Source organism: Euprymna scolopes, chromosome 22, assembly GCF_053919585.1.
Source record: "Euprymna scolopes isolate OS-2025 chromosome 22, ASM5391958v1, whole genome shotgun sequence".
Lineage (NCBI taxonomy): Eukaryota > Metazoa > Mollusca > Cephalopoda > Sepiida > Sepiolidae > Euprymna > Euprymna scolopes.
Window position 1 is genome coordinate 608,063 of NC_136503.1, and position 17,337 is coordinate 625,399.

The following is a 17,337-nucleotide window of genomic DNA, read 5'->3' on the forward strand; positions in this document are numbered from 1 at the left end:
CCACATTTTTACTTCTTATAAGGATGTTATCTAGATAAGCCATCGCAAAATCCAAACCTGCTAGCATTGTATCCATAATTTGCTGGAACAAATTTGGGGCTACTTTTAAACCAAAAGGCAAACGTTTTAGTGAAAATAGTCCTTTATGGGTATTTAATGTCAGGTACTTAGCACAATCTTCCTGGACTTGCCAATACGCTTCAGACAAATCAATTTTTGTAAAAATTTTTCCTCCGCTTAACTTAAAAAAAATTTCCTCTGGGGTAGGAAGCGGGTAGTTATGCTCCTTAAGACAATCATTTAGACCTGTCGAAAAGTCCGTGCATACCTTGATTTTATTATTTTTCTTCTTAACGTAAACCGTGGGTGAAGCCCATTCAGAGTAGTCCACTTTTTCTATTACTCCAATATCTTGAAGTCTCTTTGATTCTTTCTCTATAGTTTTTAATGCTGAATATGGAACCTTTCTTTTGGGTTTGAAAACTGGTTTAGCTTCGTCCTTTAGTTCAAATTTCACCTCCGTTTTCGTGCAGCAACCCAAACCTTCAGAGAATACCTCTTTAAAGTCTTTTTTTAATTCGTCAATAAACTTTCTTGGTAGTTTAGAATTTTCTAAACCCGCCAGACTTACTTTATTGCAAAATGAGCTTATGGGTTTTCCCCATAAATTAAAAAGAATCATTAAGTCTATACCGAACAAATTAGAATTTTTCCCCGGTACGACATATAACTTGGTTTTCACAGCATTCTCCTTTAGAGACACATCGGTAAAAAATTCACCCTTAAATTTTAGTTTATTTCCAGACACACTTCTGGCAATTGTTTTTGTATTTTGTAACTTTGGAAACCCAATTTTCTTCCAAGTTACTTCGTCAATTATACTTATGTCGCTTCCCGTATCTAGAAGACAGTTCACATTACAGCCATTAATTTTAATTTCAATATATTTTCTTTTATCACACCTAGACTCATTTTTAGAACCAATGGTCTTTATTTCTGCTTTTCAGTATTTTCCTTTCCTGCATACCGTTGATTTGTGGCCTTTTTTTATTACATTTGTTACATATTTTGTATTTAAAGTAACAATCTTTAGTGAAGTGGTTTTTCCTCCACATGTCTTACAGGATTTTTCGTGTGCACATTTCATCACCCTTTCCATTTTTTTTTTTTCATATTTGTTTCTTCAAAATTTTTCCCTTCGATACTTGTATTGTCCTGCTTTAAATTTAACAGTTTCTGACACTCTTCCGTAACTTTTTTTAACGTTATTTCTGTGTCTTGGTTCATAATGGATAATATCCTTGAACGAATATCCTTATCTTTAGAGGCTGTTAAACCTTGCACAAAGATTAGACTTTTAAACATATCCTCTTTGAGGTCTTTTAAATTAAAGGATTCACAATGAGCATTCACTTTCCCTGCATAAGTAATAAAATCTTCGTCCTCCTGCTTCGTGATATTTAAACATTTATAACGTGTATAGAATAGACTATCTCGTTCACTGAAAATGTTTGACAATATTTTTATTGTTTCACTAAAAGAAATCTCTTCAGGTTTCTATGGCAGGATAAAATTCGTATACTTTGTATTTTCCTGAGATCCAAGTTTTTGAAGAAGAAGGATAATCTTTTCTTCGTCTGTCCAAGACTGACATCTCTTAGCAAAAATATTTTCGTATCTCCGAAAATATGCCGGAAAAGTTAATCCATTTGTCGGCTCGTATACAAATTCGGATAAAGAATTTGCTATTCCTTCAGGAGTGAAACGACAGTCTTTCTGCTGCGTTAAAATACTCTGTAGTATTTCGCTTTGCTTCAATTGTTATTGCTGAAGTAATTCCATTTGCTTTTGTTGTGCAAACAATGCCGATTGTATAGTTCTAGTGAATTCCGCTAATGTTAAAATTTTTTTTTTTTTAACAAAACCACACAATTAAACAAAAGATTAACTCAAATGTCCTATAAATTCAATGAAGCACAATGTCCTTCCGAAGAGAAAAAAAAAATACTTCCAGCCGAATAAAACTTGAAATGGATACTTCTTTTTTTTTTTTTTTAAATGTTCTTTTCAAAAAAATGTTCGCTTCAAAATGTCAATTTCTCTTTTTTTTTTCTTTTTTTTTTTTTAGGACCGTAACAGACTGAAACACTTACTTTTTAAATGTTGGCTATGTCGAAGTTTTTTTTTCTTCTTCCTTCTTTGGATTTCTTTTGTTTTCTGCTCGTTAATCTTCTTGTGTGATTTTTCCTTCGCTTTGTTTTTTTTAGTGAGTTTCGTTCGAATTCTTCGTCGCCAGTTCTTATATCGTAGCTTATATGAATAACAAGTCATTATTGGGGTTGTACAGAAAGGGTTTATTTAGGTAAAAAGGTATGCACATTTCTAAGCGTCCATTGACAGCTTAGTACTAAATTCTGTCTTCCACGTGAGGAGAGTTTGCTTGTCTTTTTATAGACGTAACAGTCCCTTCATTTGAGGGGTGTTGGATCAGTCCATTATATCAGTTAAATAAAAGTTATTTATTGAACTTTTAAAATAGTCTTCGCCTTGATGCTGTTTCTAACAACCTTTTTAATTTAATTTTTTTTTTAGGGATTGGAAAACATTTACCTAGGCTCATATCACGACTGTGATACCAGGCATCAGTGAATGTTGAGCAAGCCCCCTACAAGAGTCAAAGGTGACAAAATAAAAAGACAGATTCTTTTGCTCGACCAGAATCTTTTTGGTTTATTGAGACAATTCCCAAAAACCAAAACGGCTCCTGCCTAGCAAAAAATCTATTAAAGATTCGCATACCACTGCTTCTCTACAGTAGGCAAATGACAACCATGACTGCTTATTACTATATCTCTCCGCACCATACGTACTCCCCCCCCCACCATGCCCCTATTTCATTATCACACAGACCTCATCCTGGAGGTGATCGTTTTTGCCAAGTGATCCTTTACAAAAGAAATGTGGGCTTCTCCAGGAGTGTGTGCTCCAATTTCTACCTTGAGTAAATCATGGAGAGCCAAGTTAATGCCTTTCAACATGGTATCCAGTTTGGCCAAATTAATGTACTGTGCGTCAGACTTATGTCGCAGCTAACAAACATCTTCAAATACAGTTCCATATCTTTCCCATGCATTCAGTTCCTGGCCATCCATGCAGTCCTCACAATCTGGATCATTCCGTTTTACTGCATCCATGGTTTTGCAATTCATATGTCAGAGTAAGAAATCTGTCACTTTGTCATTACAGCTGTTCCGAGTTATTACATTTCAGTCTAAACTGTGCCACATATTTTCTTATCTAAAATGTAAACACAATTTCATCAACAAACAATTGTCAATGTAAGCTGACATTGTGTGCTCCATAGCTTTTTCTTGTGATATCACCTTGCTAACATTTGCCTTCATAATAAGGTGAACTACATTTAATCTAAAACCCAGACGTGTCAGACAGTACCTTTTCTCATTAATCTTGACAGTCTGGTTGCGGCCACAACATTTCGTAGACTTGAAGATATGCAATTCTAAGACCTCCCCCTTAAGTAAGACAGTTTATCAAATCTCAACACTAACGTACTGTACACGCAATAACCCTTATCCCCGAGTGGCTTCCGGGCCTTGATAAGTGGTGACTGTTGTAGAACCAATAGTAATACCCCCATCCAGTCTTCCTCCCACTCCTCTCCCATAACCCTACTTCCGGTTTCGGGCTCACCGCCAAGCGGTTCCGGTTTGTAAGACAAGAAAATAAACGCGTTTCATTCCAGTCTCTCAGCGTTCTAGTTAATCACTAATCATCAGCACATGTAAATAATACAACATGGTGTTAGAAGTGGTTAAATTTAACTAGATATCTACGGTTATAGTAGAGAAAAAAAAATTAAACAAAAAAGAGAAGAAAAAAAAAAACGAAAACCAATCGACCCATCAGTCCACGTGCGATCGCGACGCAGGAACTCAAAAACGTTGTATCATCACGGTGTAAAGTGAACTAACGAAATACACGCGTCAACTGAATAATTCAACAACAAGGAAATAAACGAAGTCACAGACTGAGGAATAAAAGTAATAAAAAAAACACACACAAATAAAGACAAGACACGACACAAGTTAGGCGATTCGCTATTGTTATTATTTTTTATAAAAGCAAACAAATACCGTACGCCAATCAGACACTTTTATAAATCAAAAAAAAAAAAAATTCTTATTTCTTCAGGTGCTAATTCCTTATCAACAATGGCTTGTCAAATACCGCCCCCTTCTATGGATTGGCAGAGTAATAATTTAGCAAACGATTTTGATAGATTCGTTCGACAGGTCATGTTGCACTTTAACGGACCCCTCAAGGATGTAAGTGAGGGCGTAAAAGTTAATTATCTGTTATTGTGGTCAGGGATTGAAGGACAGGATCTGAGTGACACATTTCAGTTTGAGGAAAGTGAAACACGTAATGTAGAAAATTATATTAAGAAATTTCGTGCATATATAGAGCCAAGATCAAACTTCCGCGTCTCGAGGTATCAGCTTCTACAGTGTCGACAACAACCTGATGAACCAGCCCACGCATTTCTTAAACGATTAAGGCAGATATTGAAACAATGCGAGTACGAGTCCCCTGTTGGAAAAACTCTTCTGGTGGATATTTTCATTTTTGGACTGAACAATAAGTCCACACAAAAATCCTTACTTAAGGAAGGATATAATCTCAACATCGCAGAAGCACTACATGTTGCAGAGACAGAAGAAGCAACATTGAAACAGGTAGAGGCAATACAAAACACGTATAGTGTCCCACAATTTTCTGAGGAAAAACCACAAGATGCCCATGCAATAAAGGCTGGGAAAGAATATTATAACAAATGCTATTTTTGTGGAAAAAGCCATTACAGAGGCGAATGCCCAGCAAAAGGGAAAACTTGTGGGAAGTGCAGGAAGACGGGACATTTTGCAGTCGCTTGCCGCACCAGAGACATAAAAGATTCAACTTGGAAACAAGACAGGCCCCCAAGAGCAACAAGAAACCCAAGAAACAGAAACGCCCATAATATTACAATGCAGAGCGATGAGGAAGATGACCACTCACCAACAGAGGATAATTTCCATACCATATCAGGGCCAAAAATAACAAAATCCCATGTCCCAGCAGATGCTAGAGAGGCATATGCAGACTTGAGAATAGGGAACAAAAAATCACAAATAAAAATAAATGCGAAGGTGGACACAGGAGCCATGAGCAACCTTATCCCATGGGAGTGTTACAAACAACTCAAACATGTGCAACTTCTAAACACTCCAATCAAACTATTTGCCTTCGGTAGTGTCCCAATCGACCAAGTGAGTATATGTCACCCAGGAGTCAGATATGCCGACAAATTTACGAGTGCCAACTTCCACGTGGTAAAAAGCAGGGGACCCGCACTACTTTGCCTCCAGACTTCTAGAAAACTGGGACTAGTTGCCCTTAATTTTACAATAGGGACCAATACAGTGGAGCATGACCACACCAATTCAACTGCAGCAACGCATGCAAAACCAGAAGGAGACATGAAAGAAAGAAAGCGCATACTGAGAGAGTTTTCTGACGTGTTCAAGGGCATCGGGTGCCTGCCAGGGGAGTACAGCATTAAGATTGACCCGTCAATACCTCCAGTAATACACTCACCCCGGCGGGTGCCAATAGCTTTAAAAGAGAAATTCAAAGCAGAGCTAGACTCCCTTGTATCCCAGGATATAATAACTCCCGTAACAAAACCGACATCCTGGGTCAACTCCTTTGTGTGTGTAACAAAACCCAATGGATCTGTCAGGCTATGCCTGGATCCTAAAGATCTAAACAAGGCGGTGTTGCGACCACATTTTGTCACACCGACATTTGAGGAAATCATCTCCAGACACCATGGAGCAAAATGGTTCTCAATAGTCGACGTGAAATCTGGCTACTGGAACATGAAACTGGATAAGAAATCAAGAGAACTAACCACTTTCATCACCCCTGAAGGACGCTATATGTTCAAGCGCTTCCCAATGGGAGTTAAGAGCGCACAAGACGAATTTCAGCGAGCTATGTTTGATGCCTTTGGAGACATCAAGAATGTTCTCTCAATATCAGATGACACTGTTATTGTCGGATTTGAGGAGGATGGCAGCGATCATGACAAAGCGCTCAAGGAACTACTAGAAAGAGCTCGGTCTAAGAACTGCAAGTTCAACCCAGACAAATTAGTGGTCCGCGCACAAGAAATTTCTTTTTTTGGACATGTCATATCAAGGGATGGAGTGAAACCAGACCCAAAGAAGATAGAAGCGATCGTTCAGATGAAACCACGAAGAGATGAAAAACAACTAACAAGCTTTCTTGGGCTAGCAAATTACTTGAACAAATTTTCACTACATCTGGCAATGCTGACCAAGCCGCTCCGAGACCTTCTGTCGACAAAAACGCAGTTCATCTGGACAGAACAGGAACAGATGGCATTCAACAACATAAAAGAGGAAATAGGAAAAGCAATTGTGCTCAAATATTTTGACCCAAAAGCGCCAATCAATATACAAGTAGATGCATCATCAGCTGGACTGGGAGCAGCCCTCATTCAAAATGGAATGCCAGTCGCTCTAGCAAGCAAAACCCTGCCAGGGCCAGAAACAAGATACTCCAACATAGAACGTGAAATGCTAGCAGTGGTCTTTGGATTGGAGAAATTTCATCACTATGTATGGGGCCAAGCAGTGACAATACAAACAGACCACAAACCACTAGAATCAATAGCCTTAAAGAATCTGGCTAATGTTACTCAAAATCCAGGGCTATGACTTCACAGTTAAATACAATCCAGGAAAGTCTATCCCAATAGCCGACTGCATGTCCAGGGTATCACCAAGACCAGGGGAACCAATCAGAGATGTAGACATCAACATACATCTACTTAACGCACACCTCAATGCATCTCCAACTCGCCTGCAAGATATCAAGGCAGAAACATTCAAGGACCCAGTACTACAAGAGCTCACCAACACCGTTACGTCGGGATGGCCAGCAAATAGATCCAACTGCCACCCTCATATACAAGCTTTCTGGAACTATAGGGACGAAATTGGACTCCAGGATGGGATACTCCTTAAACGCAAAAAAATAATTATACTTCTCTCACTTCAATCAGACATCCTACAACAACTACATTCGTCCCACCAAGGGATAGAGAAAACACGTTTACTGGCTCGAACAGCAGTTTTCTGGGTCGGTATCAACAAGGACATAGAAGAACTAATTAGAGACTGTTCTACATGTCAGAAGTACCAACCCAGTATCCCATCAGAAACACTACACCAGCATGAAACCCCTTCTTACCCATGGCAGTATATCAGTACAGACATCTTTGCTATGGAAGATAAGGAATTCTTACTAATGGGAGACCATTACAGCCGCAGCCCATTCATACGGCGTCTCCACTCCACCACATCACCCGCAATAATTCGACAAATGAAACTCCTGTTTGAAGAATGTGGTGTCCCAGAGGTGGTATACAGTGACAATGGGCCACAGTATTCCAGTACAGAGTTTGCAGATTTTGCCAAATCCTACAACTTCAAGCACACTACCTCGTCACCACACCACCCCCGTTCAAATGGATTTGCAGAGAGGATGGTGGGTATCTGTAAAAAGCTATTGTTGAAAGCTCTAGAGACAAACACAGACAGCCACTTAGCAATGATGGCTTACAGGGCCACACCGCTATCAGCTCAAATCAAATCCCCAGCAGAGTTACTGAATGGGAGACCCATGAGGACCCCACTGATATCGAAACAACAACTAGGAGATGAAAAGGTAGAGCTTGAGAAAAACAAAGAAGAAACAAAAAAATGGTACGACCGAAAGAATAGCCACCAACACACAGAGTTACAGACCGGTCAACAGGTTTATGTTCAAGACAAAAGAACCAGACTCTGGGAACCCGAAAAGATTGTACAGATTGCTGATGAGCCAAGGTCACACCAGATGAAACTTGCAAGTGGTGTAATACATCGTAGAAACAGACAGTCTTTAAGGCCAACAAAGGACAAGGCAGCCAATATGAAGTGTCAGCACCAACTGAAAACTTGTTGCGGAACACACAGAGTTCCTTATCTTCACAACGCTATTCCAGCACAAAACCCAAGGCAAACCGATGGTCACCTATCAACTATCCCAAGGACACATCCATCAGTTCCATCGACGCCTGCCAAACCACGCAGATCAAGCAGGCAGAGCAAACCTATACAGAGACTCGACCTGTGACACATAACAAACGATCTATTACCCCCTCCCCACAAACCGTCCCCAGCCCATCACAACCCAATATACTTCTCCTTCAATAGAAAAGGAGATGTTGTAGAACCAACAGTAATACCCCCATCCAGTCTTCCTCCCACTCCTCTCCCATAACCCTACTTCCGGTTTCGGGCTCACCGCCAAGCAGTTCCGGTTTGTAAGACTAGAAAATAAACGCGTTTCATTCCAGTCTCTCAGCGTTCTAGTTAATCACTAATCATCAGCACATGTAAATAATACAACAATTACCATCTATGCCATTGAAACCGCTATCTTCAGACAATGCTTTCATCGAACGGTAGAGACCCAATGTCTATCACTGCACCACGTGTTTAAACAAGTATGAAGATGAGGATAATAGTCCGAAAAAAGGAAATATTCGCAAATCATGAAGCCTCATCTCAAAAAATTAAAAAACATACGATTCAGACAATGGAATCCCGACAATGGAAGACCAGAAAAAAATAAATGTTCGACATTTTCTCGTAGATAGAATTCAAATATTCAACTCTAAAACATTATTTGAATTATAATTTCACATCTCTTGTATTATTACATTCGTTTTCTTCAAATAATTAAAATAAAAAATTAAAAAGTACATTTGTATTCTATATTTATCAAAGCCAACTGCATCCAAAACGCAAGCCAATACACACTACAAATAATGTGCTTTTTAGATAAAAGTTCATTTCACACAACTTAATATTGTAAAAATGATAAGAATTCCCATTCTAATATTTAAAAGCAACTTTATTATCTTCGTTAGTAAAATAAGGAAAATGGTTAGTCATTAAAAGAGTTTCTGGGTAGAGACGTTGGTGATTATACAGGGATGCTGAAAGAGAATATTGTTCGGATATGTTTGTGTATGCAATAGTGGTGCGTAACCATCATATAATTTTTGTCTCCTAGAAGTTAGTAGTAGGAGTGTGCGTCCATGTATGGACGGGGCATAAAATTAGAGAGTCCTGTTGTAAAAAGAGAGTAGGTGTGTGTGCCGCATGTGGAGATAGCAATGTTGGCTTGTTTGTATTCATGCTAGCCTGTGGCCCATGGGCCCAGGCAAAGTCGTGCTCCAAAAGAGGGGTGTGCTGTCAGCAAGAACCGAGAAAAATGGAGAGCGTATATTGTGGGTCATGTGACAAAGCTGGCTTCTGATTGGACATATCAGGAAGGAAGTATATTTCAAAATCTCCAACCGCAAGAATTCACTCTTGCTTGAGTTTACCTGCTATGATATAATGGAAATTTTTTAACTCTTACTCATGAAATATTTATAAAAACTCGCAGGACCTGGAAAATTACACAGCGGCATCTTTCATATGCGATATATTGGTGCTGGTATTCTGTGGATATTCAGCATGAATGGAGATCCCATGATATTATTTAGCCCTTTTGTTAAAACTGTAAATGTATTTATCTAAGTAATATGGTTCATGTAGTGTCAGAATATATCTGGTTATTACGGTTTATCTCCAATATTCTTGATGTAATGGAACAATTTTTAAACTCTTGCTTCTGTAATATTTATAAAATAATTAAAAATCATATTTTATGAACTAATTAAGGATCAGCTGTAAATTATCTCACTTGTACTAGGAAGAACGAGTCTTACATAAGAATCTTTTCAAATAGAGGTCGTCTGAGAATAAAGATTTTCTTCAATTAAAGACAAAAATTAAACTATTCATTTCTTATACAGATCAAATAAAACTAAAAAAAAAAAGGCTTATTTTCCATTCAACGAGCGAATTGGTTTTAGTTTTGTATGTCAGTTCAGATCTTTAAATACATTTTCTCATAGATAGAGTTCAAATTTTTAAACTCTAAAATATCATTTTAGGATTCAAACCGTTCCTTTAATTATAATTTCACATCCCTAGTATTATTACAACCGTTATATTCACATCAAAATATCTCAAATTTATTTTCATTATCCAATTCTCATCTATGATTTATCTTGTTTGTGAGTGCAAGCAACTTGGTTTCTGCATTGCAAAAGAGAAATATTGGTTACTATCCAACACACTTTCAGATAAGCTAGAACATAGAACCTTCATGCTGGAAGTCCAATAACTCGTCTTTCCTATTATCTCCCTTTGTAAATATCCTATAATCCTTTGCTTGTGTTCAATAAAATTGCTTCTCTCTATACATTCACATGTCGTAAATTTCTCCCTTTAAATTTCTGTTTATTTCTAATCGCTTCCATTAACAATGCAACTTGAAACAGTTTATTGGCCCAGAAGTATAATGGAAACTGCTAGAGCAGGTTATTATTCAGCGGAGATGAAGCAAAATATTAAATTGAAAAATTAAATTCTTAGGCCATCTATGTATGCTCACTCTAAAAGACGCCATTTCCATTGTCCCATCCTACCTGCTCTGACCTAATTTTGTTGTATAGTTATTTCTATCCACATGCAAAGCTGAATATGTGGCACTAGCAAAACCTACCCAAGAAGGTATGTACCTCACACAGCCACTCACAGAAATGAACCCACATTGAAAATACGGCATCATTAAAATATTTGAGGACAATCAAAGTACTAAAGCACTTTTCACAGACCCTGTACATTAATGTACATAGACAAAAATGCAAACATATAGACATAAAATACCATATGATCAGGAGCGCTCTAAATAACGGCACAGAGATAATTTATTATCCCATAGCAAATATGCGGACATTGTGACAAAAATACCAATTAGAGCAAAACTAGGAAAATTTAAAGGAGTTTCAATTAGTTTACCGATATTATGATTTTACACATTTTTTTATATAAATAAAAACAACAAAATCAAAGCATTTCAAGAGCAAGTGCAGGTGTTGGAAGCCCAATAACTCTTATTTTTCTCATTATTCCCTTTTCTTGTGTTAAATAAAATTCTATCTATCCATCCACCTGTGTTGTAAATTTCTTCCTTTGAATTTCTGTTTATTCCTAATCTTTTTCCACTGGCAATACAACTCGCAACATATGAATAAATTATAATGAAATACAAGACGTGAGTCATACAAGCGACGGTGCCTCTCTTTTTCATGTTAGGTGATAAAGTCTTTAGGTGTATCAGAATTTTTGTAGGAATTTTTTACACCCCTAACACGAAACTGCAAATAAAATATAAAAAAAACTCATAATTTCTCTTTTAAAAGTGGGTTGTTTATTTTCTATATGGATTATACTTCTAAAATAAACTATTAAAGTTGTACAAAATGTAATAGAAATAGTATTTTTTATTTAAAAAAAAACTAATGAAATTAATTGAATTTTACGAGTTCAGTATTTTTCAATTTTTAAACTTTAAAAATCTATCAAAATTTTTCTATTGATTCTATTTTTACGATATTTTCAGGGTCAATGTGAAGTTTTATGCTCTTTCCAATAAACCGATTATAATATTTTAAACAAAAGTGTTTTTTTATTCACGCCCCCCCATTTTGAAATGTCTATTAAAAAGTAAATAATTAATTTTTGTGCCAAAGTTTTATATATCACAAATTGAAGATAAAAGATCAATGAATAATATATTCTAATTTAAAACAAAAAAAAAAGTTTTTTTGAAATTTACCTGTAAAGTCCGAAGTTTAAACCCGTTTTTTTTTTGTTTTTTTTTAAAACACGTTTTGTATTTTTTAAAATCAAACCTTGGTCCTTGCTCCGTTAATTGAAAGAAAATTAGGGTTTGAATTACATTTTTCCAGTAGTTATAAGCTTGGAAAGACAGGGAGTCAAATTATTCAATATTTTTCACGAAGTTTCTGACACACGATTCTATCACTGATAGAGTCAAGCAAAGAAAAGGAAAGGAAAAACTTTCATCTATAGACGGTTATTAATATACATATGACATTAATTGCATATGAGAACAGTGACAGCTGTGAAAAAGATGAATGGGAAAGCACAGATGAGTTTTTGACAGCTGAGAGATTGAAAGGGGACGGATGGTAAAGATTATAGTTAAAGTCAGGAGTTGGCAAGAAGTTTGAACAAATTATTTTTTCTCTTTCTTTTTTAGTTCCTGAACAAAAGTAAAACTCAGCAGTGATATAATAAAGCATGTCTATGGTGATGGAAACGTGCCGGCCTGACTCAAAAACTATTACATGTTGCAAAACTACAGTAAATAGATGATGTTGTGAGCCTTTATATTTGGAGGGGCATACGGTTCCAACTCTATCTGGAGATAGATGAAGGTGAAGGTCATCAGAAAGACATTGACGATTGAAGCTCAGTTAAATGACTTTTATGAATAAGGCATTCTCTGTATGCAAAATTTAATCAACTTAAGTGAGCATGAGAACACGTAGAAGTATACACAAATAAAATATGACAACTTGCAGGAATGGCTGGATTCATTAGAAAAGGGCTCATGCAATGGATCTAGCATTTATGACGGGTGCCCCAATGGCATCTCAATAGAGCTGAAACTGACATTGACTCATTACGATGACTCACTATGATTTGCTGGAACAAGCTAGGATACTCACTGTTGCAGACACTTTCAAAGCAAACTACTGATCAAGCCAGATTGATATCGGTAGACAATGTTTCTGATACTAGTAGCTCAGAACCCCTGATGATAACAACAATGATAGACTGCCTGATAACGATGACAATAGGCAATCCTAAAACAGGCGAGCTTTATTCTTTCATGGAGGAAATTGCTGGTCTCTCTGTAGGAGTGGCGGAACAAAGAGGCCCACACCCGGTTGCATTGTTTGTGATGATGACATCAGTGGGAATGTGGCAAAAGTAATATACAAGCTATGGCTTATTAATATGCATATGGAATTAATTTACATATGACGAGTTACAGTTGTGAAAAGGACGAGTGGGAAAGCACAGCTCCGTTTTTGACAACTAGGAGAGATATAGAGAACAAACAATGCAGTCAGGAGTTGGCGAAAAAGGAATCCGACCAAATATGTTCTACATTTTATTTTCACTCATAAATATACTGTACTAGAATCTTTATATTTTGTGAGATATTTTTTAAAAAATTAAAAACATTTCACAAGAATAAAAAAACAAACACTTCCCAACAATATCATTCCCATGGTTTTCTCTTTTCAATTTTCTCCAACCAGGGATGGGGCATTCTACTTAACATTAGACATTCTAACAGAAAAATATTTTAATGATTTGCACGTTCTCTTTAAGTGCAATTGTTTGAATCTCTCTTATATTTGGTTCACCATCTATATTTGTCAGTTTTTGAAATTCTTTTTTGTGTCCATCCAGTTTATGTTTGCAAATGCCAATCAACATTATATTATAAATAAACCAATTGTGAATAATTATGAATTATTATAAACAAACCATTTATATGATGTAAATGACCCAATTATTCTTTCTCGTAAACATATCCGATTAGTTATATTTTACAGGAATATAGTTTGTAAGTAGTTTTGTGGTGTGCTTTAACATAGTGTTGCTTTAAAAAGGGGAGAAATATATATTTTACAAGGTAATGGAAAGAAGATACATACTTAACCATTTTTGTACCAATGTTCCTTAAATGGAACATAGTTTTCAACATACTATAGAAATTGTAATTTTGCTTTAAATTCAATTTTTATAAGTTATTTCTATTAAAGTAGCTTCATTTTACTCCAGATTTATGAAAACTTTTATAAATTATTCTTATAGTTATATATTTAAAGCAAAATTACAATTTCTATAGTATGTTGAAAACTATGTTCCATTTAAGGAACATTGGTACAAAAAAGGTTAATATGAATGTTTTATTTTAAGTTTCATGTGATCGCATATGTTGCAACATACTTTGTTTGATTGTAAAAGAAGCACCACATACTTCACAAGAATGTGTTTTCATGTGTCGCAACATACTTCTTTTCTCTGCAAAAGAACAATAACATACTTCACAAGAATATGGTTTTTCTCCAGTATGCGTTCGCATGTGAATCAACATATTTTCTTTCTTTGTAAAAGAAGAGCCACATATCTCACAAGAATATGGTTTCACTCCGGTATGTGTTCGCATGTGAATCAACATATTTTCTTTCTTTGTAAAAGGAAAACCACATATTTTACAAGAATATGGTTTCTCTCCAGTATGTGTTCGCATATGAAGGAACACATGTGATTTCTGTGTAAAAGAAGATCCACATACTTCGCAAGAGTATGGCTTCTCTCCAGTATGAATTCGCATATGTTTGATCAGAATGTGTTTAATTGTAAATGAAGCGCCACATACTTCACAAGAATATGGTCTCTCTCCAGTATGAATTCGCATATGTTTCATCACAGTGTGTTTCCTTGTAAAAGAAGATCCACAGACTTCACAAGAATATGGTTTCTCTCCAGTATGCGTCTGTATGTGAAGCATTAAACTTCTTTTCTGTGCAAAACAAGAACCACATACTTCACAAGAATAAGGTTTCTCTCCAGTATGTGTTCGTATATGTTGAGACATATGTCCCTTCGTTGTAAAAGAGACACCACATATTTCACAAGAATATGGTTTCTCTCCAGTATGTGTTCGCATATGTCGCAACATACTTTCTTTCCTTGTAAAAGAAGAGCCACATACTTCACAGGAATATGGTTTCTCTCCAGTATGTGTTTGTATATGATTCAACATATGTTGTTTAACTGTAAAAGAAGAGCCACATACTTTACAAGGATATGGTTTCTCTCCAGTATGTGTTAACATATGTTGCAACATACTTTCTTTCCGTGAAAAAGAAGAGCCACATACTTCACAGGAATAGGGTTTTTCTCCTGTATGTGTTCGCCTATGTCGCAACATATGTTCTTTCTTTGTAAAAGGAGTACCACATACTTCACAAGAATATGGTTTCTCTCCTGTATGTATTCGCATATGTTTGATCAGAGTGTGTTTTTTTAAAAACGATGAGCCACATACTTCACAAGAATAAGGCTTTTCTTTAGCTTCAGATTTATTGTTCATTTTTAAAGTCAAAATATTTTAGTTTTATAGTAAAATTTGTTTTTATATTTTGATTTTGCACAAGAAACGGAATGAACTAAGAAACATTCAACTATTTTTTCATTTTGTTATACATATGAAATTTAGTACATCGTTGAATGAGTGCAAGTTGATCAAAACAGATTAAAAATGATATATTCAGTGAATCTTTACATCTTGTGTAGATGATATTTACATTTTACGTAAATAATGTAATCTATAGATATTTTCAGAATTCAGTCAATTATTGACAACATATAAATATTTTAATGGATTATTATGCAAAACTAACCATATGTGGAAACTATAATTAAGCTATTATATTAGTTTTAATCATTAGCAGAATGTTTCTTTTCTAGTATATTATATATCTGCAGTTTTATTTATTTCTTAAAGAGCCCAAGTGTGCAAACATCATATACATTCATAAGTACATTGGTGATGTAAACATAAGTATTCTGGACAATTATTTTTATTAAATTAAACTAAAAAGATAGGAAAAATATATGCAGATGGAAAAGAAAATGTTTTTCTAATATATTATCATGAAATCCAATTTGGTGAAAGTAAATATCGTATAGTTTCCAATGGTTTGATTTCTTCTGGTTTCACGCTTTAACTTTGCATTTGTTGTTCTATGTATTTATGGCTGAATATTCCGCAACACTGAAAATAATTAAAAGAGAAATGTTAAGAAAATATGTTCATTTTATAAATGCTTTTGTGAAGAAAATTATTTTAACCATGTAAAACTGTAGGCAAGGTTATATTCAAATTGATAAATTAAAGATAGGCTTCAGCATTTAGAGCAAAAGACTAAAATTATGTACATTTAAATTAAGAAGTCTTCAAACTGATTATTGATTGAATTTAAAATATAATAGGCATATGTTTTTGTAATACTTCTCTAGTCATAAGTAGAATTAGTTCCTAACAACGTTCATTAATGAGATCCAAAACGTAATTATTTTGGTTTTTATTATTTATACAATTTTTATAGTTTATAAAAATAGAAATTTCTTTGAATAGTACTAGAAAAACTTCAAAACTTTTGGATCATTTTTATCAAACGATTATAATAATCTAATTTTGTTTACAACACTGTTTGATCATTGTTTTTCAATGCATGTAATTAATCTGACAATTATTTTCTTTGCTCTTAATTCAATAAATTAATGTTAAAATATTTAAAGATACTAGCAAATTGAAGAATAACAAAAACTACCCACAAATGTTTGATATATTATCAAATGTAACCAAAATAAAACAAGTTATCTTTTTCACATTTAATATTTCATTATTTCATATATTTAATTGAACCAAATAAGCCTATTATCTGGAAAATGATTTTCACTTGCATTCAAAAATGATTATACATCAATTGAAGAAACAACAAAGATATTCAAAATTGTGCATTTAGTGGAAAGCATAAAAATAAAATTGTTATTGTTAAAAGGGAAATTGAAATATCTAGAGAGTTGCATGCTAAAAACAGCATTTAAATAAAATTAAAAATATATTTCATACACTGATTCAGCAATTTAATGAGACAGTTCTTTAATTCCAATCCAATTATATTTATGTATATCAAAGTTTTTGCCATTTGGAGCTAGATTTAATTTTTAATAAAATTTTAGCACTTTTCTTATGCGTCTAAAAACACAAAGTGTTATTTCAATGCATTTCATATTTATTAACTGATAAAGTAGTCATACTTTGCATGCAAGTGCCATAAAAACAAAGTATTCACAATATAGGTGACTACTCACATAGTTGATGACAGACATACAAAGTCTCTAGCTAAATGTAATAGACAAATCCTAACCACTTGATGTAAACAACATAAAGCCAATTAAATCGTGTATAAGATATGGTAACTGTAATAAAAAGTGCAGTTTATTTTGTATGTGCTAAATTTAAGTAAAGCTTTGTAACCAATGAATGATAAATGAAAATTAAAAAACAATAGTTGAATGAAGACAAGAAAACAACGATAGTTTAATAAACAATTAAAACGTATTATAGTTGAATGAACATTTGAAAGCAACAATAGTTAAATGAACACTTGAAAGTAACAAT

The 17,337-nt window shown here is 34.8% G+C and overlaps 1 protein-coding gene across 6 annotated transcripts in view; it reads right to left on the reverse strand.

Moving 5' to 3' along the window:
* Positions 1–13,229: 13,229 nt before the first annotated feature.
* LOC145243835 (uncharacterized) overlaps positions 13,230–17,337 on the reverse strand; it is a 35,184-nt gene continuing 31,076 nt past the window's right edge. For all 6 annotated transcript variants that reach the window (XM_080106858.1, XM_080106862.1, XM_080106857.1 and 3 more), the window contains one exon: positions 13,230–15,924. In XM_080106858.1, the coding sequence (XP_079962984.1) occupies positions 14,056–15,240 (1,185 nt within the window). In that variant the 5' untranslated portion in view covers positions 15,241–15,924 and the 3' untranslated portion in view covers positions 13,230–14,055. The remainder of the gene's footprint in view (positions 15,925–17,337) is intronic.